Source organism: Mastacembelus armatus, chromosome 13, assembly GCF_900324485.2.
Source record: "Mastacembelus armatus chromosome 13, fMasArm1.2, whole genome shotgun sequence".
NCBI lineage: Eukaryota > Metazoa > Chordata > Actinopteri > Synbranchiformes > Mastacembelidae > Mastacembelus > Mastacembelus armatus.
The window spans coordinates 1,524,337-1,547,894 of record NC_046645.1 but is presented as its reverse complement, the minus strand read 5'-3'; the positions used below and the strand labels follow the sequence as shown (position 1 = coordinate 1,547,894).

Here is a 23,558-nt window from a genome sequence, read left to right as displayed (position 1 = left end):
ATAAAACTACATACAGTATGAAACTGGTAAAACGTATAGGGGTATGCTACGTAACGTATAATTTTTAAACTTCAGCTCAGAGAAAAGGTGAAGAAACATACAAATCTAGCTTGTTTTCTGATATTTAATGAGTTGGAGTATGGAGCCTGGCTCATATTACTGGTAATCTGCTAAAATACTATTAATGGTGACAAACAACTAGAAAAACCAGGGGATGGGAGAAATCATTTTAAATTAATTTATTAATCTTAACAGGTTTGGCAAAAAAACAAAAATCAATTAAGTCAAAATAATGTTAAACGTTATATAAAATGCTAACTATTCATTTACAGTCAACGATGTTTTAGAAAGACTCAGTGTGTCCCTTACTGCCACGTCTTGTCCCAGCACCTGTGTGCATCACTGGTGCTTACACTTCACCTTGTAAAGGTTTAAGTCCGTTTCCAAGCCAGTAGAAACATTTTTCAGCTTTCTGAGTCCATGATGAAGGTCTCAAAGTTCGGGTTGAGCTCGGACACCAGTGCGTCCACAAAGTCCTCAATGGTGGGCTGTCTCTGCAACATCCCTGTCACAGAGAAAACACAGAGCAACAGCCTTTGATTTTCTGTTTTCCATCTTGATAACAGGACAAGCACAACAATTATGAACATCTCCAAGTCTTTTACATAACCTAACCCTAACTCCAACATTAAACCATAACCTAACCCATAACCCAACCTCAACCCTAACTCTGTTAAACAATAACCCAACCCTAACTTAACCTAATCCTAACCCTAACCCAAAAACCCAACCTTAACCCTAATTCTAACCCCTAACCCCAGCCCCCTAAGGCTGGGTTAACGTAGGTTATCCTTGGGTAAATCAGGCTAAAAGGGACATTAAAAAAATGCTTTGATGCAAGTGAGATTTTTCTCCCAAATTAAATTAAAGTCCAATTAAGTCCTGGGATACCGGCTGTTGCTCCTGAGTGATTATTCACTTTAGAATAATATTAAAGATTGTTCGACTTTTAATATTTGAATCTTTCAATTTGAAGTTTATATTGAGCAAAATGTTACATTCTAAATAAGTAAAAGTTTAAGGAAATGTTTATTTCATCCAATCACTAAATTGCATAAAATATGTATGAAGCATGGTTTGTTTTTCCAAACTATACCCTCACACTTTCTCCCCACATTGACAAAAGTAAGCAGCCACATTAACCTTGGGAAACCTTTAACAGGCCTAAAAATGGTAGTATGATCCACTATGATCTGTCATAAAACAAAGCTATAAACTTCTCAACTGCTTCTATTCCTGCCAAAACTAAAAGCTATATTGCACATTTTATAGGTCTGCATACTGAGCTCACATCTACACGTGCTGCACAAGACTGACTAGGTGCTATGGAGCAAATAGGACTATGCAGTCGTGAGCAAGCACTGGGAATGTCTGTCTGTGTTTTGAAAGCTTGTCTGCCAGCTCATGCATGGAGGACTCCCATGCTCGCTTTTCAATTCAGCTACACAGAGGCTTTGAAGTCAGTTCATTTCCCCTTGTGTTACTGCCAATGTAAATACATGCTCTCTCCCTCCCCCTCTTTCCTGCATGGGTCAACTCCCAACACGCACACACGCACGCACGAACACACACACAAACACACGTACACACACACAAGCATGTCTGCACAGTCAACCATGAATGGAGATGCAAAGAGCGATCACAGTGATCCTGAACGTACAGACACACACATCAAGATATGGCCAAACACACAAACTGATGAATTTACGACGCTACCCTCCTGAAACTGGCTCAGCAGGTAGGAAAGTGAGAGCAGGTCTGGCCCAGCCTGCAGTGAAGCGTTTTGCATTAGATCACTGGAGAAGGGATTATCATCTCCTCTTACCCACCAGTTGCACCCTGCCCCTTGGCTACAAGATGATATCAATGTTTGGGTGTCCCTAAAACACCACAACCACATGGGCCCTGGATCTCTGGGAACAAGGCCGTCACATGAAAGCAATGATGTCCAACCGATAATGATTGCCCTAATTAAAGAGCTGCAGGATGTTTTTGCTGCGGACATCACTGATGCTATGAACAGCTAAAGCTGCATGAATAAATGTAGACAGAGGACACTGAGGCTAACTTATCAAGCCTCAGTAGTGTATGAAAACGCTGCTCAGGCACCTGGCTTTTTAACGAAATGCAACTTACAGAACAGGGAAAAGTCTAAGTAATTTAATTTCTGTTTTGAATTTCAGTCTAAGATAAAGTCATGGTATCTGAGGTGAAAATGCACAAATTTAGACCTACATTCCTGCATAGGACATCTGTCTGTTCAAGTTAATTTTTTTTCATACCTATTTATTGATGAAAAACGTTACAGGGGGTGGAGGAGGATGAAATACTCCCCGAGGTCGCTAATTTAACTCACCATTCCGGACAGGATTTTAAACTTGAAACTACCGGATATGGTGTGAAACAAAAAAGGCCTCCCAGGTGACACAGGAAAGACAAATGCTGCATGAGGTGAATTTGACTCAAAAATTACAATCCTCAGAGTGAAAAGTCAAACATGAACACACACATACTGCTACTGATCGTTAACGACCCCCCAACTCCACAAATTATACAAGTGCATGACATGAGTATTTAAAACAGAAACTAATATTTTACTTGTGCACTGTCTGAATCATTTTTGTAGCTTTGAACTTGAAGGTTAAATGATCAAAAGTCCCTGGCTAAGGAAGGATCATTTATGGCTGGTCACGACTCATTGCATATCGATGGGTCACTTTACTAATTTTTGCTTGAATATCTTGTTTTCAACTGGTCAGAGGTCTGGGTCAGTCACAGCTCAGAGGTGATGACTGAACAGCATTCATCCCCAGTCACTACACATGCATGCAGCACCAAAACAGCAACAAAACAGACACACACACATTCTGACACGACAATTTGCGTTTTACAGTATGTGAGTAAACTGAGCTGTGGGCTCAGTTATTGATTTGAACTTTTCATACAATGTCCTCAGCATCACTAGCATTTTCTATAATATAAGTAATTTCCCCTGACTGTCTGCACGAGGGGATCTGATGTCTGAAGCCTCGCCTGCCACAGGTTAGTGTGTTGAATAAGCAAAGTTAACAAGAGTGATGAGAGATGAAGAAAAGAGTGGGAGGAAGGGAGAGAGAGAGAAAGCGATGGAAAGGCAGGAAAGATCATGAAAGTGTGGTTTGTGCATCTCATCACCAACAAAACCAAAAGTAGACGAAGAAAGGATCAACAATAAGCAGCGAGGAGTGAGCCTTCTCTCAGCCCATACCCCTGGGAGAGTTTGAGAGGAATGCACAGATAACCTCAAAGTCAAAACAACGCTGTGGACGAGTATCTGATCTGAGAAGCTGCTTTTATAGACCCACACAGGGAGGTGGGGCTGAGTCAGACAAAACAGACCGGCAGGGAACAATCAGCACACGGGAAAATGGATGCATGGCTTTTGCAATCACTGCAAAACAGAAAAATAGTGTCCACAAAGGGTAAACTATTCTTTGGAACATATGAACAACATTTACCCAAGTGACCCAAAGTAAAAAGAATTATTGGTGATGTAGAGATTTAATGGGACTCTTGTAGGTTATTACCATTACTATAAATTACAATGTCAAATGAGATGGCAAAATGAAAAACTTTCACTTTTTTTTTTTTTTTTTACCTAGTGTTGTTCCAAAAACACGTTCTGACAAGAGAGCGATAACAACTAATTATTTGATCAGCGATTAATCAGCCAATTACATATTTTCTCAATCTGTAAATGCTTCTTGTTTTTTAAAACTGAAAAAACACCATTCACATTTCACAGACCATTCCATTAATCCACTAATCGCAGCTTTTTTTGGGACGACCATTTGCGGCGGAGCTCGACAATACAGGCTGGATCAGAGCAACTAAAATCTACCCTACAGATTCACATCCAGACCATCCAGCTACTTGTGGGTTACTGTGTGAGTGTGTGTTTGCTGTGAACAGCAGAACAGTGCTCCTGGCTACACACCAAGGAAATAACAGCGCCAAACTAAACACAGGCTGTGCTCTGTGTCCATTGTTGGGAGAGCCTTAGGACAGAAGCTCTGCCGTGTGACTCACCTCGTATTTAAGAGTTTCCATTTCCATTCATAATAGCACTGAGACAGACACTGAGGACCAAGGCTCCCATTACAGTTTCATGGCCCCCTGCATTAGTAAACCTGGCCAACAGAGTTTGGGTAAAACAGAAGGTGCTGAAAGACTACAAACAAGGAAGATACCAAAACTATCTTTCTTAACTGGACCTTGAGACAAATTACATTTTTTCCTTTTCACTTTTCAATCCAAACCTTGAGAAGAGAATCAGAAGAGTAACTGGCAGGAAAGCACCTTAGGCCAGGGTACTTCAAGAGTACGTGGAGGACAGAAAGTGCACTACTCAGTCCCCATCCCTCCCCAGTTTCTTCCAATCACAGCCCATCTTCTTTAACTTCCACATCTCATTCTTGTCTATAATATCAGGTCATCTTCATCTTTTCAAACTTAGCTCTTGGCTTTCCTGCGTCTTACAGGAGTACATGCACAACATGCACAGAATAACTTGTTTATTTATTTAAAGGGTGGTGGGTGATGGGTATCAGTCGAATGAAGCCCTTTGTGGCTGGCTAACAGCTCTGAGTCTTGGTAATGACAGCTCTGGGGACAAGAAATCAGACCAAATGTTTCAAAATTGCTGCCCAGCCTGCAGCTAATGCTAGCTGAATATGTCAAACATCAGAGTTATCTCACACATGAAGTTCAGCTATCATGAATAAATAAATGAGGAGTAAACTGCTTGATGACCCACATTCTTCTATGAACTGATAAATACAATGGTATAATTTAAAGGCTTAGTTTTTTTTACTTTAGTGTTTCAATTGGTTTTTCCATTGCAGAATGAAAGTGATGTGTAGCAAAGCAATTATTTTCTACCCACATCTTGTTGTTACAGCTCTAATCATCGATGTTCTGCGTCTTAGCTGAGGGTGGCTGTTATACAAGAGTTACTGATCCCATTCCCATGGGCTTGGTTGTGTTCTGCTCATAAATGATTTAATTAGGAGCTTTCATAGGCCAATTACACCCACTTGCAATGTGAAGAGAGCAGCAGTGCGCCACATCTGTACATTTAAAATCTTACCAAATTGTAGCATGCAGTAACATGGGCCTCAGCCTCACCCGCTTTCTAAAATCATATTCACTGTGTGTATCAATCAATATTTACATTCTACAACTAGCACACAGAGGTCCAAGGATTTTTCCAGTAGGTGACTTGAAAAAAAAAAAAAAAAAAAAAAAAAAAAAGTTTCGGATCACACATTTCAACATATTTCTGGCTGCTTCAGTGGCTGTGTAGCTGCTCATAACCATTCAAAACATGTCAAGGTGTGAAAAGCTGTTACCCCTGTCAGACCTGGAGGCAAACCCTCGGCTCACTGCCTTTGTAATTACACCTTTGAAGTTCAGGAAGCTTTTTCTATAAACCACACTTAAGACCGGCTCAGAAAGCAAGCAAGACAAGGGTGATGACAAACACTGAACTGGGAGGCTCTTTGTTGAATAAGTGCCTTCACAAAAGAAAAAAAAGAAGAAAAACCTGCACAGTTAATGATGATTAACCCTACCAATCTAAACTCACATAAAACGAATATATCTTAAAATACTCAATCGCATTATGCAGCTTCATTTGTTTACAGCCTGAGAGTCTAAATGCTAGGATACTGCACAAAAACACAAAAACTAGTGCACCTGAAGTGTTTTCTGGCCTTCTCCAAAGACGAGCAAGACAATCAAAGAGACCTGTAATCAAGTAAATACAGATTGTTTGACATGATCTGAGTCAAACAATCTGTACTGTAAAGTGCTCTGGGTGGCATTCAGCTGTCCACAAAAAGTGCCAGAACAAATAAAAAGGAAACAGAGAGACAAGTTCAAACTGCTTCCTCTCTCACCTCCACACATCTGGCCAATCGCCGTGTGAAATGGGTCTGACTGCCAGTTTTGGAAAGTTACTGAAATTGGGGATGGGGATGAAGCTGTGACAAGCAGTCTCTAAGAAGTATACTGGCACGTTAAGCATAAGCCTATAAATGATGTATTTTCTAGCTTTAAATCTTAGCTGTGTAGTTCATCCAAGCCTCTCCTCACACTCAGACAGACATACATATATCACTGTCATAAAAGTGCTGTGGGAGTGGACAGACCACCAGGCTCTTGGAGTTTATTATCAACTATGCAGGCAGTCATACGAACTATTCAGTCAAGCTGCCTCTAGACAAAGAAGTATCAGGGTCCTGGGACTCAGCTACAGAGCCCAAGTGGATCCATTGTGAGTGTAGTTCAGACTATGGGAACAGTGTGGGCCATGAAAGCGCTCTCTATAGCAGGACTTGAGGTTCAGTTCAGTCAGTCACCTTTCCCTCTCTCCTTCCAGTTCTCTCCTTTTCCTTTCCTGCTACTCTCATTTTTTCTCTGACTCCCTCACCCAGTCCTGATGCTGCTGGTCTTGATTTCCTGCTCAGGTTTACATTTCAACACCATCTTTCCTGGGAAATATCCAGTAGCGGGCAGGGAGCCATGGAGATAAAGACTGGCCTCTGATTAGCCTTACCACCTTGCCAAAGTGGATAGCAGAGTAAATGTTACACACCTCCATTTACAAGGGTCTTTGTTAAAAAGTATTATGTGCAATAGGTTGGATCTGGACTCAGTGTCCTTCCTCTAGTCTTCTGGTCTCTTCTGGCCTAAATACTCCTTTAGATATAAAAGGGCCCTTCTTTTTCACATCACAATCCTTCTCCATTCCCCAACAGGAATTCAAGATGGTTGCTCTGAACCTCTCAACCTCACAGCATAGAACAGTAAAAGCTAAATGTTTCAACACATGCACTGATGTGGTTTTATAACTCTGACTTTAGCTTTCATGATGTTAAATGATGGTAAAGTAAATTATGATGACGCATGTAACCATGAAAATGGCGAGGCGGCTGAATGAGTCTACTTAAAAATGGAGCCTGTTCAAATTTAAGCTTTTCTCCAGACGTGGAACATATTTTATTATAAGAAAGAATTGTTTTAACATGACTATCACAAATGCAGATGCAGAGTGTGAAACCTGACTAAAAACTGTATTTTCAGACTCTGCCAAAAAGACTGGAACTAACATCAAGCCACTTCAAGGCTCTCTGAATATGATCTGCAGTTTATGTTATAAACATGAATAGTTTTGACTAACTATGTTTCCCAGTGCAGACATTTTTATAGTCTTCAGGCCTGTACAATGACTTATGACTGGGAAAGACAACCAGAGGGATCAACATGACCCTGATAAGTATTCTTCACAGAGGACCATGGCCTATAATTAGAGTAGCATTCACTTCAAAGAGACTCATAAAAGCAAATATTGTCAGTCCAACAACAGTTAACTGGACAGTAGATCTAATAACACAGATGTGATCTGTTAGCGGCTGTAATTTCAGAGGCTGGGCACAGCCCTGGTTGGAGCTGTCAGGGGGACAATCTGATGGAGGAGGGAGGAGGTGACCCTGAGGGAGAGATTTACAGTACACTCCCGAATGTCACCTGATCTTACTGCTCCCTCTCTCTGTTTCCCTCCTTTCACCTTCTCTTCTGCTGGCCTGCCCAGACATGCCATAGTGACTGTTCAAGGATGGGAGGGAAGGAGGGAAGAGATGGGAGGGAGAAGTGAAGAGGGCAACAGAAGGAAGTCGTTTCTCTGCCTGTCAAGGCCACATAAACTATGGCTTCTGTTGCAATGGCCTAAACTCACTGACTACACTTTGATGGTTGCAGACTCAGGGAAAAGAAAGTCAGAGTTAGTATACTAACATCCATTTTTAGTTTGTTTTTAGTTCAAGTGGTAATTAGTAAAAGCACAGCTTAGACTGATGGAAATCATTCTAGTCATAAACCAACCTCCTCCTGACAAAGCATCAATGTTTGTAACAAATTTCATGGTAATCTTTCCAGCACTGTGGAGTCAGCAGTGTTTACTACTTAAACCCGTAATCATCCATGTCTGTCTTTTTCTACTCCTGGTTTTTGTATCTGCACAGAAAAGCAACACGATACCGTACATAATGTCATTTAGTTCGGCTTTTTTAAAAGCAGATGAAATAACTGATGTCAGAAAACGGCTGGCCTAGCATGAATAGTGTTTGGTTGCCAGTTGGAGCTGACTCAACAATTTATAGCAGAACAGTCCACGACAGAAGGACTGGCCAAGTCTCTTGAGTTGACAGAGCTCCTGTAAACAAAGATATGAAACCTTGAGATTTGTGTTAAACTGATAAATATATGCCGTCGTAGAAGCTCAAGCACAGTTTGAGCCAAACCACAACAACAGCTGTGAATGCCTGAAAAAAATCTCCAACCTGACTCACAGCTGCTCTGTCTGATGACAAACTCAAGTTAACAATAAGACTCCTGTCTGGTGATGGGTGAGGTCAAAGAACATTAAGAAACCAATACAGAAACATCTAGTTGTCCTTAATAATTGCTGTTGATTGATGTTCCTTATCAATCCAAAACACTGCATCTTATTTCTATGCTTAAAGGTTTTTAAGCATACACATTTTGTATGGATTTATCAATAAGGCAAAAGCCTGACCCTCCAGCTGTCCAGGATGTGACAACTAATACAACAGCACTATGCTGCAGTAATTCATAAGCATATTTTCTGTAGGAAATGAGAGGACTGACACTTCAATCCCAAACTGGAGGAAACCCGACGCTCAGGGTAAATCTAAAACTAAAAAATAAAGCTGTGGTACTAACCAAGGAAACATGCCAGGGGGTTGATCTTGTGAAGATGGGATGACCTAAAAGGAGAGGTGTCTCATAGATCTTGTGCAGAACTTAAAGTGCTAAGTCCTAAGTCTGATGCAACCCAAGCATTTAAAGACTAAGAGCATCACTGTGAGATTAAAGTGAAAAGATTCATTTAGTGTTTGGGGAAAAGAAGTTAGATGTGCTAAGTTACCTTCCACCATGAGCATGGGCTCCTTGGCTCCTCCATGGGCCAGCATCTCCCGACGGTAGCGCTCACCCATGTCCCTGATGAAGACAGAGCAGATTGGACATTTGAAATAATAATTAATAAACAGTATATATCTCCTAGGTATGATGAGAATGGTCAGTTTACTTAAGGACAGATTACACTGACTCAAATTCTCATTTCTGAAAGCTCAATCTGAATTTTGTCAGTGAATTTTGTAGCCTCAGCACTTGTCTCACCTGTTTAAAGGATCCTGAATGAAACACTGCTTCCAGACCATTGAGGCGACAGCCCGTGACATGAGGTAGGAGTAATACTTGGCTCCGTAGCTAATCAGGTGGCTGAATCTTAACTGCCATGCCTATACCGAAAATGAAAAACAAACAAACAAACAAACAAAAAAAAAACATCACTTCTACTTGAGTGAAAAGGCACCACAACTTAAAATAATCTTAACATCACTGGGTTTTATTTCACCAGACTTCATCAAATCAAGAAATCAAACAAAGAGAGCATGCAGTTACCCTTCGGCACTATATTAGCTCTGATTAAAAGAAACAGGTGATATAGCTGTTGTATACAGTGTTTACACCCAGGGTGATGTGTGGCAGAGGGTAGGAGGTTTCAGCTTGTAAAACCAGTTGAGAGAAGCTGTTCCATCACAACTGTAAATCACTTCCATAATAAACAAACCATCCAGTGACCCCTGGTGACCTAAGGGTGGGGACTGTGAGCCTGGAAGACACAACTCCCACCAGGATAGAAATTTTTCATCAACACCACCAACAACAATGAAAACAAGTTTCACAACCTTAAAACTTTCGACACTGCAGCTAAAGTGAAGTAGATATTAATAAAGAAATCCTAAAATTATTCATGTGCCGGCCTTTCAAACATCTGCTTCCATTGTGTTTAATAATAATAAAATAACTATATATCATTACGGTGGAAAATATACAGCTTTCCTCCAACAAACCTTTATAACAGAATATCACAACCTGCGAGCCGCTGCTTTAAAGAACAAAATGTAAATTCCTAAACAGGAGGAAGCCCCCTTCTCTTCTCTTCTCCCCTGTAGTTGCCTGCAGGGGCCCCTGTCCATATCTATAAAGACAAACTCTTTTATGATCTCAGCAAACGGGGACTCTGGGGGAATTCAGCTGGCAAACACTCAAAACACTCAGCCTTGCAGAGAAAATAGCAGCTGCCATAGTTAACAAAACCGTAACAGACTGCAGACACCTCCATCTCTACATTTAAAAATTCTTTAAACACGTCCATGATTCAGACTCCGTTTATAAGGTAGTAAATAAAGGTTGCACTGTGTTTGTACTGAGATGAACATGCTTCAGTACCAACGTTTTATTGTCTAGTGACTTCCTAGTTGGTAATTTTGCCTGTCTCTCATTTGGTGCAGGGCTGATAGTGTACAGTGGGTTTTAGAGCATTTACACTGAACCTGCCAGTTATGGCTAACCCCTTTAATTCTAATAACATATTTATAAACGTATTTTAATTACATTTCGAAATTAAAATACCGCATAATTTAGCTCATTTAAAAATACCTGACAAAATCATTAATAAACATGTGATCAAAAATAAACTTTCACAGTAAATAAATAGTGTAAAAATAATGTCACAAGATAACAAACAACGTAATTAACTGTAAATGCTCATCTTTACTGTTGTGGGAGAGGGCTTAGGGGTCTGATCTGATCTCAGTGAACCAACCAGCTTTAAAAACACTTAAGCACCAAAGTGTTGACTTGATGAGAGTCTTCTGGGCCATAGTGGCTATAATAAGACTAAATAACACTCCTGAGAGGAATTATAGCAGAAAACTGCAGGAGAGCTTAAGATGACTGAGTCTGCTTTGTCAGCTGAACGCAGCCATGATACACTGCCTGAGGTCATGTAGGTTAGAAGTCTGCTTTAGCCATTTAGAGTCATATTAATATAACAGGGAAAGTGTGGGACTTACTGAGAAAAGCTGTTCCCAAATCCTTTTGATTAGGAACTAAGTTAATTGATAAGATTATGCCATTTGTGTTTTTGTGCTCAAAATTCATTCATGTTTTGAACCTATGGATATGCCATCCTTTCATTTGAAGACACTTTGATTACTGTGTATTTTTTATGTGGTTGATGATATTATGGAAACAAATGGGCATCTATTGAAGATGTGTTTGGTATGCGGTATGAGTCTTTGACATGACGCTTTAAACACTTGTCACAACGTGCCATGGAAATGATTTTCAGACTTCCAAGCTCCTTTTTGTTTCCAATCCCATTGCCACACATCAAATGATTAATGTCGACTTCTGTGAGAGAGTGCATGTGGGTCACATGTCAGGAAGATATCCTTTTGATCCTCATATACAAAGAAGACAAAGTCAGCACAGGCTTTTTACTCAGTTCCTCTTGTACGTGAGATAAAAGCCTGCTTTCGTTCTTTCCAAACTCAACTCGTGATCTTTGTTCATGGTGCTAAGGTGCAGCTACATATTTATCCAGGGAAATGAGGAACAATATAAGCACTTAAAAAGAGGAACATCTTTAAAAGGAGGCGCAAACACTGGGTCCTAAAGCATTAAAGAAATGTCAACACAGAGAGAAGAACATCTTGCTTTCTGCTATGTCTTTCCAAATATTATCTTCGGTTCAAGGGTGAACATGTGGTCTCTGTTACTCACAGCTGATCCTCTCTCTCAGCGCACAGCAGGAACTGATAGCCCTGCTCTATAAACTATACACATGTCAGCGTCACCCTTATGTTTATAATCTGTGGCTCTCTGTAACCTATTAGCCACTCAAACTTCGCATTACTCTGGAAACTTTCCCTAAGATGTGTTTCCATGAAGACGTGCACAGAAAGAGATTCAGAGGAGGAAAAAAAAAAGTTAAAGAAGGGTCTGTCATTGAAAGATCTAAACAAGTCTGCTTTCACTTGCTCCGATCCAATGATGATTCTATCCCTGATACTCAAACACTGCAATCATTCTTATTTCAAATGAAATGAAAATGATCCTGTTGTGGTTAGCTGCACACACAGAGTCAAAAGTAGCTGTTAGAGCTTTCAGTGTGGTTTGAAAAGTTGAAGAAAAATTGACTGTGACAGAGAGAAACTGTATAACATTAACCACAATATCTGGAGAGGGAGCCACAAAGCAAGACACAAGCAGAAGTGTGGGAGGACTCCTGTAAGAAGAAACGCTGGCTAGGACACTGACGTTTGGGAGAATATACAACAGTTCTGTAATCTCTATTCCTGATGGCACCCCACATAATTACAGCTCGGAGTAAATGCTCTATGAAGGCCATTCCTGCCTAAATCATGTGGTGTTTTTAATTCCCTATTCCCTCCTAGTCCCATCCCATCACCTTGCTGCAAAAGCTGGGGAAATGGTGAGCTTTTTCATTAAAGGAATGGGAAGAAAAGTTTCAAGTATTTCCCTGAGGGAGAACACATTCAAAGTATACCTCAGCTTTGTTATTTTAGCAGGGCTTCAAAAAAGGCTTTAATCCCTTAAATGCCGCTGTGCCTGGGTAAAAGATATAAAACCAGAAAAAGAAAGGAAGGAAGGAAGGAGAAAGGAAAAATTGAGTCGAAAGCTGAAAAAGTCCTCAGGTTTCTGTAGTTTCTGTACTGTGATCAACTGAGCAGTGACAGACGTCTTCAGGGAACCTTGCTTTCCCTTTCCCCAAGCTATCATCAAACTCTAAAACTGTTATTAATCTGAAAATAGGAGACCCAGTTCATGAAAGAAAATAAGTCTGTACATTAAACAGCACAAGATGTACCGTATTGGGCATGTAAGGCAAGCCGTAAAATTTCTGCTGCATCTCCTTCAGGATTTCTGTGGTGGAGCGGTTCTGTGGTTTGCCATGGTAGATCTGGTCCAATGCTGCATAGAAAATCTGCCCAGAGGAAAAAAAAAAAAAAAAATTCAGTCCTGCACATGTAGTAGTGACTTAACAACAAAAAGAAAAGGACACAGCTTAAACCATGTCCAAGAGCATAAAACCAAAAGTCTACTACAAAAATAATAATATAAAAAAACCATTGAACTGAATTGAAATGCTTATACTTGTTTATCATAGGTGGCATTTCTACATCGTTCATCCTCATCCTACTTAAATAATTATTAAAACATCATATTTTCAGCTTTCTGTCTTTAAGAAAGACTGCAGAAGCTAAAGGTCAGTGATGGCTCTCATTCTTTCTTATTAGGTGTTTCTATTGTCATATTTACTCCTATTTGCTTGGCATATTCAAAGCGTTTTGGGGACAGAGCTTCAGTAAACGTGAAACACCCCAAACCAAAAGCTCCTTGTAAAACTCGACTTGAAGGCCACAAAAACAAAAACTACCAAGCAGAAGTTGTGAACACATTCTGCAGTTCTGCGTTTCTGTGAAAGTGACATTTCGGAATAATTGCGAGCTCATGTGTGAGGTTGGTGACTGTACCTGGAGCTGGGTGTCTGCAGCGCCGCACACTTTCTTTGACTCGCACAGGCGAGCAACCATGCTCTCAGGCAAAGGCTGAGGAGACAGTGACACAGATTCTGTAAAACTTTCATCTAATCTCTAAACCCAAGTCTACTGCATCTTTTAAACATTTTAATATATCAGAGTTTGATGAATAGAGCACTATAATAAAAATAAATTGAGTGATTTGCATAATATCAGCTCATTTATAACATCACAGCTAATACTGATATCACTGCAATTAAGAGGCACTGGAAAGTGTCTTTGTACAGCCATTAAATATTTTTAATACAAATCTGAATTTATTTTGGACTTTATTCAAAGGGCTTAGGTGTACCTGTCCAGTTTCATAATGACGTGCAAAATGGCTGATGACTCGATAGTCAGTGGCAAAGTACTCCATGAGGATGGAAGGGACTTCAGCAAAGTCAGTTGGGCATCTGGTTCCTGGAGAAGAGACGTGAGATCTTAGAAGAACGTCTGGCTCAGTTTATTCTTCCCGTGTGGACAGATCTGCTTTTTACAATCACATTCATACTAAGAGACAGTGTGGTGATAAAAATGTAATCGCAGTGTTTTGCAATGCAATGAGAAAATCAAGATCAGGTCTTTAAATCCCCTGACACAAAACCTTTGTCATTCCTTCATATTCTGACCTTTCACAGATGTTTGACTGTAATATCAAGTGCAACATATGATACATTTAAAATATATCCTCAGAGTGGATATAGAAAGTATAGCATAGAGTTACTGGTAATGCAACTGTCTTGGGCTTCCAGCCACAATATAAACCTCAGGTAGCATGTCTAAACGGGTGTAAACACGGTGTCCACTAAAGAAACTGCCTCAGGCTGAGTTAAGGGATACTGTTATTAGTGTAAAATAAATACTTTTGGGATCTCGAATTACTAGTAAAGGTATCCATCAACTTTATCTGACAAATGAAAAGGTATCATATGTCGGCTCAGGTAGTCAAGTATAAGTCTCTCCTCAGGGCTTACATGTAGTCGGGCTTACTCTCTATTTTCAATTCACCACGCAGTAATGAATAACCTATAGCTCCATATCTAACTACATACAGTGGGTACGGAAAGTATTCAGACCCCTTTAAATTTCTCACTCTTTGTGTCATTGCAGCCATTTGCCAAAATCCAAAAAGTTCATTTTATTTCTCATTAATGTACACTCAGCACCCCATCTTGACAGAAAAAAACAGAAATGTAGAAATTTTTGCAAATTTATTAAAAAAGAAAAACTGAAATATCACATGGTCATAAGTATTCAGACCCTTTGCAGTGACACTCATATTTAACTCACATGCTGTCCATTTCTTCTGATCCTCCTTGAGATGGTTCTGCTCCTTCATTGGAGTCCAGCTGTGTTTAATTAAACTGATTGGACTTGATTAGGAAAGGCACACACCTGTCTATATAAGACCTTACAGCTCACAGTGCATGTCAGAGCAAATGAGAATCATGAGGTTGAAGGAACTGCCCAAGGAGCTCAGAGACAGAATTGTGGCAAGGCACAGATCTGGCCAAGGTTACAGAAGAATTTCTGCAGCACTCAAGGTTCCTAAGACCACAGTGGCCTCCATAATCCTCAAATGGAGAAAGTTTGGGACGACCAGAACTCTTCCTAGACCTGGCCGTCCAGCCAAACTGAGCAATCGTGGGAGAAGAGCCTTGGTGAGAGAGGTAAAGAAGAACCCAAAGATCACTGTGGCTGAGCTCCAGAGATGCAGTAGGGAGATGGGAGAAAGTTCCACAAAGTCAACTATCACTGCAGCCCTCCACCAGTCGGGAGTTTAATGGCAGAGTTGCCCGACGGAAGCCTCTCCTCAGTGCAAGACACATGAAAGCCCACATAGAGTTTGCCAAAAACCACATGAAGGACTCCCAGACTATGAGAAATAAGATGCTCTGGTCTGATGAGACCAAGATTGAACTTTTTGGCGTTAATTCTAAGCGGTATGTGTGGAGAAAACCAGGCACTGCTCATCACCTGCCCAATACAATCCCTACAGTGAAACATGGTGGTGGGAGCATCATGTTGTGGGGGTGTTTTTCAGCTGCAGGGACAGGACGACTGGTTGCAATTGAAGGAAAGATGAATGCGGCCAAGTACAGAGATATCCTGGAAGAAAACCTCTTCCAGAGTGCTCAGGACCTCAGACTGGGCCGAAGGTTCACCTTTCAACAGGACAATGACCCTAAGCACACAGCTAAAATAACAAAGGAGTGGCTTCGGAACAACTCTGTGACCGTTCTTGACTGGCCCAGCCAAAGCCCTGACCTAAACCCAATTGAGCATCTCTGGAGAGACCTGAAAATGGCTGGCCACCAACGTTCACCATCCAACCTGACAGAACTGGAGAGGATCTGCAAGGAAGAATGGCAGAGGATCCCCAAATCCAGGTGTGAAACACTTGTTGCATCATTCCCAAGAAGACTCATGGCTGTACTAGCTCAAAAGGGTGCTTCTACTCAATACTGAGCACAGGGTCTGAATACTTATGACCATGTGATATTTCAGTTTTTCTTTTTTAACAAATTTGCAAAAATTTCTACATTTCTGTTTTTTTCTGTCAAGATGGGGTGCTGAGTGTACATTAATGAGAAATAAAATGAACTTTTTTGATTTTGGCAAATGGCTGCAATGACACAAAGAGTGAAAAATTTAAAGGGGTCTGAATACTTTCCGTACCCACTGTAACTCTAGCCTGAGACATTTAGGAACTGCATCCCTGTGGTTTTAAGATACAGGGCTCATAAAATGCCAATCCCATCCCATGTTTTTGGACTGATATTACTTGGTAAACACTTTCAAAAAAGACAGGTGTCCAAACCTAGCTCGACTGAAATGTCTTACTTTTGAAAGTTGGTGTACATTAACGTAAAGCTTATAAACTGTACAGTGTACAAGCCGTTCAGTGTGTGTGTGTGTGTGTGTGTGTGTGTGTGTGTCTCAAGCCTAACCTGTAACATGCTGGTAACGTGTGCGCCCAAGCATGGAGTGCATGGCGTGTCCCATCTCATGGAAGAGGTTCTCCATCATGCCAGGAGTCAGCAGGGTGGGGGCACTCTTGGTGGGATGAGGGAGACTCAACATCAACACCACAACCGGCAGCTGGTACTGACCTGTTTCCTGGCACCAACGGCCACCACGAATGGTGAAGTGACAGTCCTAGGAGGTGGACATGGAGGTGAGACCAAAGGTATGTAGGGAGGCAGATTCTGATTTAAAAAAAAAAAAAAAAAAAATGCATGAGTATGTATACACACCTGATGAGGTTTACCTGGTCGGTGGAAAAAGTCACAGTAGATATATCCCAGTAATCCCTCTGTCTCATGCACCACAGCCTAGGCACAGACAGCAACACACAGTAAAACACAATTTTTGTTTTTGTTTTCTGTAGTGATTGTATTGTAAAATGGCGCTATACAAATAAAATTGAATTGAATTTAAAGTGTCTTAAAACTGTGACCTTTAAAAACTGTCTTTGGCTTGAAGGATATAGCATCAAACAGACCAAAACACAACAAAATCTAAGAAAACATATTAGAATGAGGGACTGAAGCCTCATTAGCACAAGAGTCAAGAAAATACCAGACATTTTCATCTACATAGTAAGATTTACCAGTTTGCGGACATCTTCGCTCCACACCTCTCCAGCGCTCGGATATTCAGACATGAGGGAGACACCATACAGCTGAGAGAAGAGGTTGTTCAAACCCTCCATACAGGTGCCCAGAGATAAGTAAGGACTGTACAGACTGGGCTCTATGTTATACCTGACAAAAAACATAGCACAAAATATAGGAATGAAAGAAAGAACCATTTTAAATCCTCAATCTTGATCCTCATACTGACAGTCAAGGCATTGATATTAGTATCTAAAATAAAACGTGCTGTGTTTTCTTGTCAAAAAATAGACTTTCATCTTCAAGCATACTGCGGAGAGTGTCGAACTATCAGAGTGAAGTATTTTAAAAGGCCTTTCTTGTTGCAGAGCTAATATGCACACAAACAGGGCCAGATAAAGAAAGAAGAGCAAGCCTACCCTGTTTAAATCAGGCAGGTTATTAACTGTAAATGTTATGTTTCAGCCCACTGAACAGTCGGGCTAAAAGTGTGTGATCTCCACTACTATGGCAAAGCCACAGACCTGGCAGAGCTCAAGGTAGAGGAGCTGCTCCTGCCCCAGGGCCACCCAAGCTTCAAATGACTGCATTCATGCTGCTGTAAGGTACATTTAAATAGTTACAGAGACAAATACAAAATGACTGAGTGAGTGACTGAGACAAAATGAACGAGCTTGTTAGTACTCGTGGCTCTACATGTGTGTGCAATAGAGAACAGAAGCAGTTCTGGGGAAACCTTTTTTTTTTTTTTTAAAGCAACCAGAGCGAAACTTCAATTTCTTTAGGGATGTCCTGCCAATTAGCAAAACACAAAACCGCCAACAGGAGATGACTAGAAATTTCCTCTGCTGAAGGCAGGACAGGTTGAAAGAAAGAAGGACAAACCACAAGATCATTTTCTCCTCAGAAATCCTGGGAACAGTCACCAACACATGTTAATATGCACATCCAATTTGGTGGCTGTTTAAATTCCAAGAACTCACAAGGGATCTATAATGTCTGCTTTAAAGATCTACTTAAAACTTCTCCAGAACATTTGGCCTGCGGCGTTATTAGTCTACTACGAGTGCTGGAGAGGAAAAACACAGTTCATTAAGAACAGATACCTGTAAAAGGTGTGACATACTCAATGGCACTAATAGCAGCTGAACTTACAGTAGAGGAGCTTCAGTGTTTAAGATTGAGTTGCTAAGTGCCAAACATGATCGCTGTTCTGAAATGGGAAACAAGTTTCAGTGCCCATGGTGGCCTAGTTTCCCATCTTTATCTCCACGCTCATCTGCTGAGGTTCTCTAGTGTTTTTACAACATAAACTCTTACTACTTTGAATTTTTATTTTCTTAATTAATCGTTTAGCGTAACACTCCAGGAAAAACAAAAACATATCACACGGATGTGCAAAAGTCAAGTAACCATATTCAGTAACCATATCATCCATTAAGAAAGTTATAAAACAGAAAAGCAACGACGTCTACACTTATAAAATATTATAAAAGCTAGAATTCATGGCTGATGTATCCAAACAGATTACACAAAAATAACCAAAACTGCAAACGATAAAAACGACAAACTGATTATGCCAGACTGTATTGTCCTGAATCAGAAAAGGAATATAAGAGAACACTCCAGCAGCTCCCATGCACGTTTGAAATGTATGACACCTGAGAAAGAGCTGCAACTCAATAAAAACCTGCACCATGCAGGAATATGAAGTTACAAACATCTAAAACTATCACAAAAATCCAGATTAAGATGTCCTGATCAGAGATGATGGCAGACTGAAAGATAAAGTCATATGGTGGCAAATACTCACCTTTCAGCACGCAAAACTCCACTGAGGAATGGATGATCCCATGGCATGAGCTCCTATAAATCAAAATCACAAACATTTTATTTATATGTGACAGGAAAAAAATATTAAAGGGAATCTAAAACTAAATTGATATATAAAGTAAGTAAGCAGAAAGTCAAAGAGATGGATTTAATATATAAAAGTTCAATGTCTAATATTTAGAGTGCTCCTTTTGCATAAGCGGAATCTAATATTCATAACAATGTGGTCATTACTGTGTAATCACTGGGAAATAACAACCAGTGCATTTTCTTAGAATGAACCTTTTAAATCTCCTTTCAGGAAGGCGGCCATGTTGTGCCCCCATGTTTCTACAGTAGCCTAGAATGGACAAATCAAACACTGGCTCTAGACAGGGAGTATTTTATTTTTAATGGTGATGTCCACGGTACCCTAACCCTAACATGAAAATTGGGTGGGGGTGGGGAGTGCAGAAGGTTGCATTCTGTAATCTCACCACTAGATGCCACTACCTCTTTCACGTTTACACGTCACACCTTTAATATGTTACAGTAAAACTAACATATCAAACCTTGGTACAATTGACACTGATAAAGTGATCAGAGATAATGTGCAATATTTGTAAGAATCAAGATACACTAATATTGTGTAGCTGGAAATATGAATGATCCTTATATGTAAAGAATATGTTCTGAACAAAACAAAATACTCACAGAGTTTCGAGGACTGAGTTTCTTCTTCATGTACCTCATCATCTTAAAGTCTGTGGCTGTTCTGTGAGATAAAAAGGGAAAACATGCAAAAAAAAAACAAACAAAAAAAAACAAGTTATGAGTTAACTGACTGGAGGCACTCATTCCAATCTTCACCCACCTATTTCTACTGTCAAGGGGGGACAGGACCTATCCCAGCATGCATTTGGCTGAAGGCAGGGAAACACCCTGGACAGGCTGCCAGGCTAACAGGCTAACATTTATACATATATATATGTGTAAGTTAAACTCCTAGGTCCACCTGACTTGCATAAGTCTGGACTGTCCAAGGAAGCCTGAGCTTATACTAGCAATGAAAAAATAAAAACAACAAGCAAAAGCAGAAAAAGCCTGAGCCCTGCTAAATGTGACTCAACTGTGTAAATGTTATGGGAACTAATAAAATCATCTCCCATAAAAGTGGATGAATGTGCGTGTGACTCTCAGGCATCATGTTTAATGCCCCATCAATTTACAGGTAACTATAAAAGGAATCATTGACTTAATGGCATTTTTAATGACACTGCAGGTTTATTAAAAAAAAAAAAAAAAAACGAAAACCAGGTCATGATAACAACCACTTACACTGGCCAACTGAGAACTAGATCTTTACATCTTTGGGAAGATATTTAAGTGGACACTGTACCTTTCTGACAGCTTGTCTGTTAACAACTGAAGAAAGCTCATCACCGTCTCTGCAAAGGGAAATAAAAATAAAGCTGGAGCATGTAACCTACTTGAGACAAGAGCATGCAGCTTGTATTGAACCTCCACGATCAGAATTAACGCCCATCTGCTCAAGTCATAAGCAACTACTATACAGCAAATACTGACACACTAGTGAAACACTCACACAGCAGTGACTAATGGTAACAACTGTATTTTGAGTTTGAACCATGCATTAACCTGGTGTTTTGGCCATTGTTCCCTTTAGGGCTCTATGTCCATAGGACTCATAGCCCACCAGTTTGGCCAGTTTGTATCTGCATTTCAGCAGCTCTTCCAGACAGTCCATCATATCTGCATTGGGATAGAGGTAAATCCGGTAGGCAATCTCTCGCACCTGTGAGTGAAAGACAAACAAAGTGACATTTATGACACAACATATTGTGTCAAAAGGAGCTAAAACACCAAACACATTATCTACGAATGAATAGTTAGAAGGGAAGGCTTACAGATCCTTGGACACTCTGATGAAAACAATAATCACTTTTCTGTACCTGCACTATCCAATTTTTAGGATTTTATGCATAATTGCATCCCTTTTTTTAAATCAGTGTGCACTGTTGTATCATACTGATCCCATCTTTGTGACAGTATTGCAAACGCTGACAGGGGGATGGAATAAATATCTTATTTATAAAAATGCTCTAAAAAATAGTTAAGACAATTTGATGCCTTATCAGAGCAGGGTAGGCTACTAATAACTTCAACCCCACCTTACATTCAGCACTATCATGTAATGCACAAGGCTAATGCGCCACCTGCTGAGCAAAAGGGAGAAATATTTGAGCAACTCAGGCTAAATACAAACCAAGTCATCAGGGGAATCAGCATGTAATCCGCCAACTTGGATGAAGCTGCCTTCATTTTCAAAATACAGGTGTAGATGCTCAGGAATTGCAGCCCTCGCAATTCTGTTCGGCATGTGAGAACCGACCAGAAACTCGTTGTTCAGATCCAGCAGCTTCACATGCAGAGCGACTGCCTCCTTCCTCTTCAGGGAACAGAGCAGAAAACACAGTAAATATGTTACACTGTTTAGGATTGAAGGGGCTGTGTTATAATGGTGTCTTTATGTATTGTTGATTACTATGTTCACATCCATCTGCTTTAAGTCTATTATGAAGCTGGACAGTCTGACTAACTCACCAGGTGGTCATCTAAATGGATTCCACTGATCTCAAAGTCGAACAAGAACAACTCTGCCACTCGCCTAGAAAACACAAATTAATAATACTCAGTGACGCTTAGAATTATCGTTAGACAATAATACAATTGTGGAAAGACCTAAGTAATAAATACCCACAACGGTGTCAACGCCTTTTGCAGATCCTAAAGTAGAGTCCCAGACTAATACATTTAAAATTACCTTGTGTCGGGGTCAAGCTGAGCCACAATGTCCGGGTTGTCCAGCAAATTTTTTAGGCTCTTGCATAAGTCAACATTAGTGTTTAGCCTGAAAAACAGAGTTAACAATCCTGAACATCTCCAAAGTGCTAATCAAGGTGTGTCTCTACCGTTTAATGACCAGCAGTGTCTCGGTGTTGTAAGCAGCATGTGTTCTTTGGAATCGTGCAGCTTTGAAAGACATTTGTAAAAATTAGATCAATATATTTTCTCTTACTTCTCAACAACTGTTCCAATCTCTATGCAGGTTTTCTCTGCAGCTTCTCGGAACGCAGGATCTGGATGAGCTATTTTGACAAAGTCTGCCTGGATATGAGAAGTAAAATCAAATATCACTCAGAGCTGATTAGAATAATGAGAATTTACAAAGTATAACAGCCTTGCTTTACAAATAATGATGCTCATGTACTATAGCTGTATTTGCAAATATCAGACAGTACATCATTCCAGCTAATTTATCACTCCAGTCAACCTGGTAACCAGTGCTGAATGACATCTTCCTAAATATCATCTGGGTAAACTGGGGTGGCATGATATATAAATAAAATCCTGATGCCTTCATCAAATGCTTGGCCTGTTGCTGTTCCGAGTTTTCGTATATTTGGGATGTTGAACTCACCAGATCTGCCACTTTACATAAACCATCTGAGAGCTGGTCAAAGGTCTGGACTGTGTCAACCCCTGGAGGACACGAACAGGCTTTTTCCACCAGGAGCTCAGTGTTTTTGAGAGCGATCCTTGTGGCTACCTGGAAGCCTGCAGGACAGCTGAGCTCTGGCACCCCAAACAAACCCTGCAACCGAGGTCACACCAATATCATCATATGTTTTTCACAAACTGTTGCAGCCCCTATTCACATTATTTCACTGAGGCTCTAAAGTGAAATAGTCAGAACAAATACGAACCACGTTTTTCTCGAAGAGGTCCAGTCTCCTGTGAGGCTTAGCGTTGAAAGCAGCACCAACAGGGGTCCATGTGGTGACATTTCTCCGGACATGCGCCCACAAGCTCCTGTTCTTCACAATGAACGACAAGCTTTTACACGCAGACATGCTAAACTTTAGCTTCGTTGTTTACGTTAGCCTGTTTGCAGAGGCTTGTGAATTATGTTAATATATGCTAACCCCTTTCCTCCGGGGGAAATATAAGATAACTGTTGTTTAGTCATGCACGACACGACGCTGCCATCTCAGTAAACAAATAATTCACACGTTAGCTCCACAGCTCGGCTAACCAAGTAAAAGCTAAATGATGTTTGCGGCTCGCAGTTTCAAAACATTAAAAGCAATAAATAGATATTGAAGAAAAATCACTATCACGGCACTGACGTGGAACTACGTATATCGTTAACGCTGCGATTTTATAATGTTGCAAAGAAACTGATAAAAAAAAATGTGCATAACAAATCTGTCGAAAGTGCGATAAGCTAACGGAGACCATTTACCTTAGATGACGCTATACGTCACCGCGGCCGCCATGTTGCTACGGTCAAGCCAGTGTCCACTTCGTAACAATAAATAAAAACAAACTACTAGATAAATAAAAAGTGGTGGGTTTTATTCTTGATCCTTTGTAACATGTTACTGATAATGTCTAACTTTATAAATATATTTATATATACAAAGCATTTTAATTCAGCTGAGTTTATGACACTTCATGACACTTC

General features: G+C 40.3%; 1 protein-coding gene across 1 annotated transcript; it reads right to left on the bottom strand.

Moving 5' to 3' along the window:
• Positions 1-215: 215 nt before the first annotated feature.
• LOC113125724 (mitochondrial intermediate peptidase) lies at positions 216-22,944 on the bottom strand. The gene is made up of 19 exons (XM_026299383.1): positions 22,798-22,944; positions 22,512-22,685; positions 22,110-22,198; positions 21,855-21,941; positions 21,635-21,698; positions 21,297-21,479; positions 20,669-20,825; positions 20,409-20,457; positions 19,724-19,784; positions 19,011-19,063; positions 17,194-17,347; positions 16,838-16,915; positions 16,532-16,739; positions 13,891-14,000; positions 13,533-13,607; positions 12,866-12,982; positions 9,304-9,425; positions 9,050-9,123; positions 216-565 (listed from the first exon to the last, which is right to left on the bottom strand). Exons 1-19 carry the CDS (start codon positions 22,942-22,944, stop codon positions 465-467), a joined length of 2,103 nt encoding a protein of 700 aa, XP_026155168.1. The 3' UTR covers positions 216-464.
• Positions 22,945-23,558: the final 614 nt, after the last annotated feature.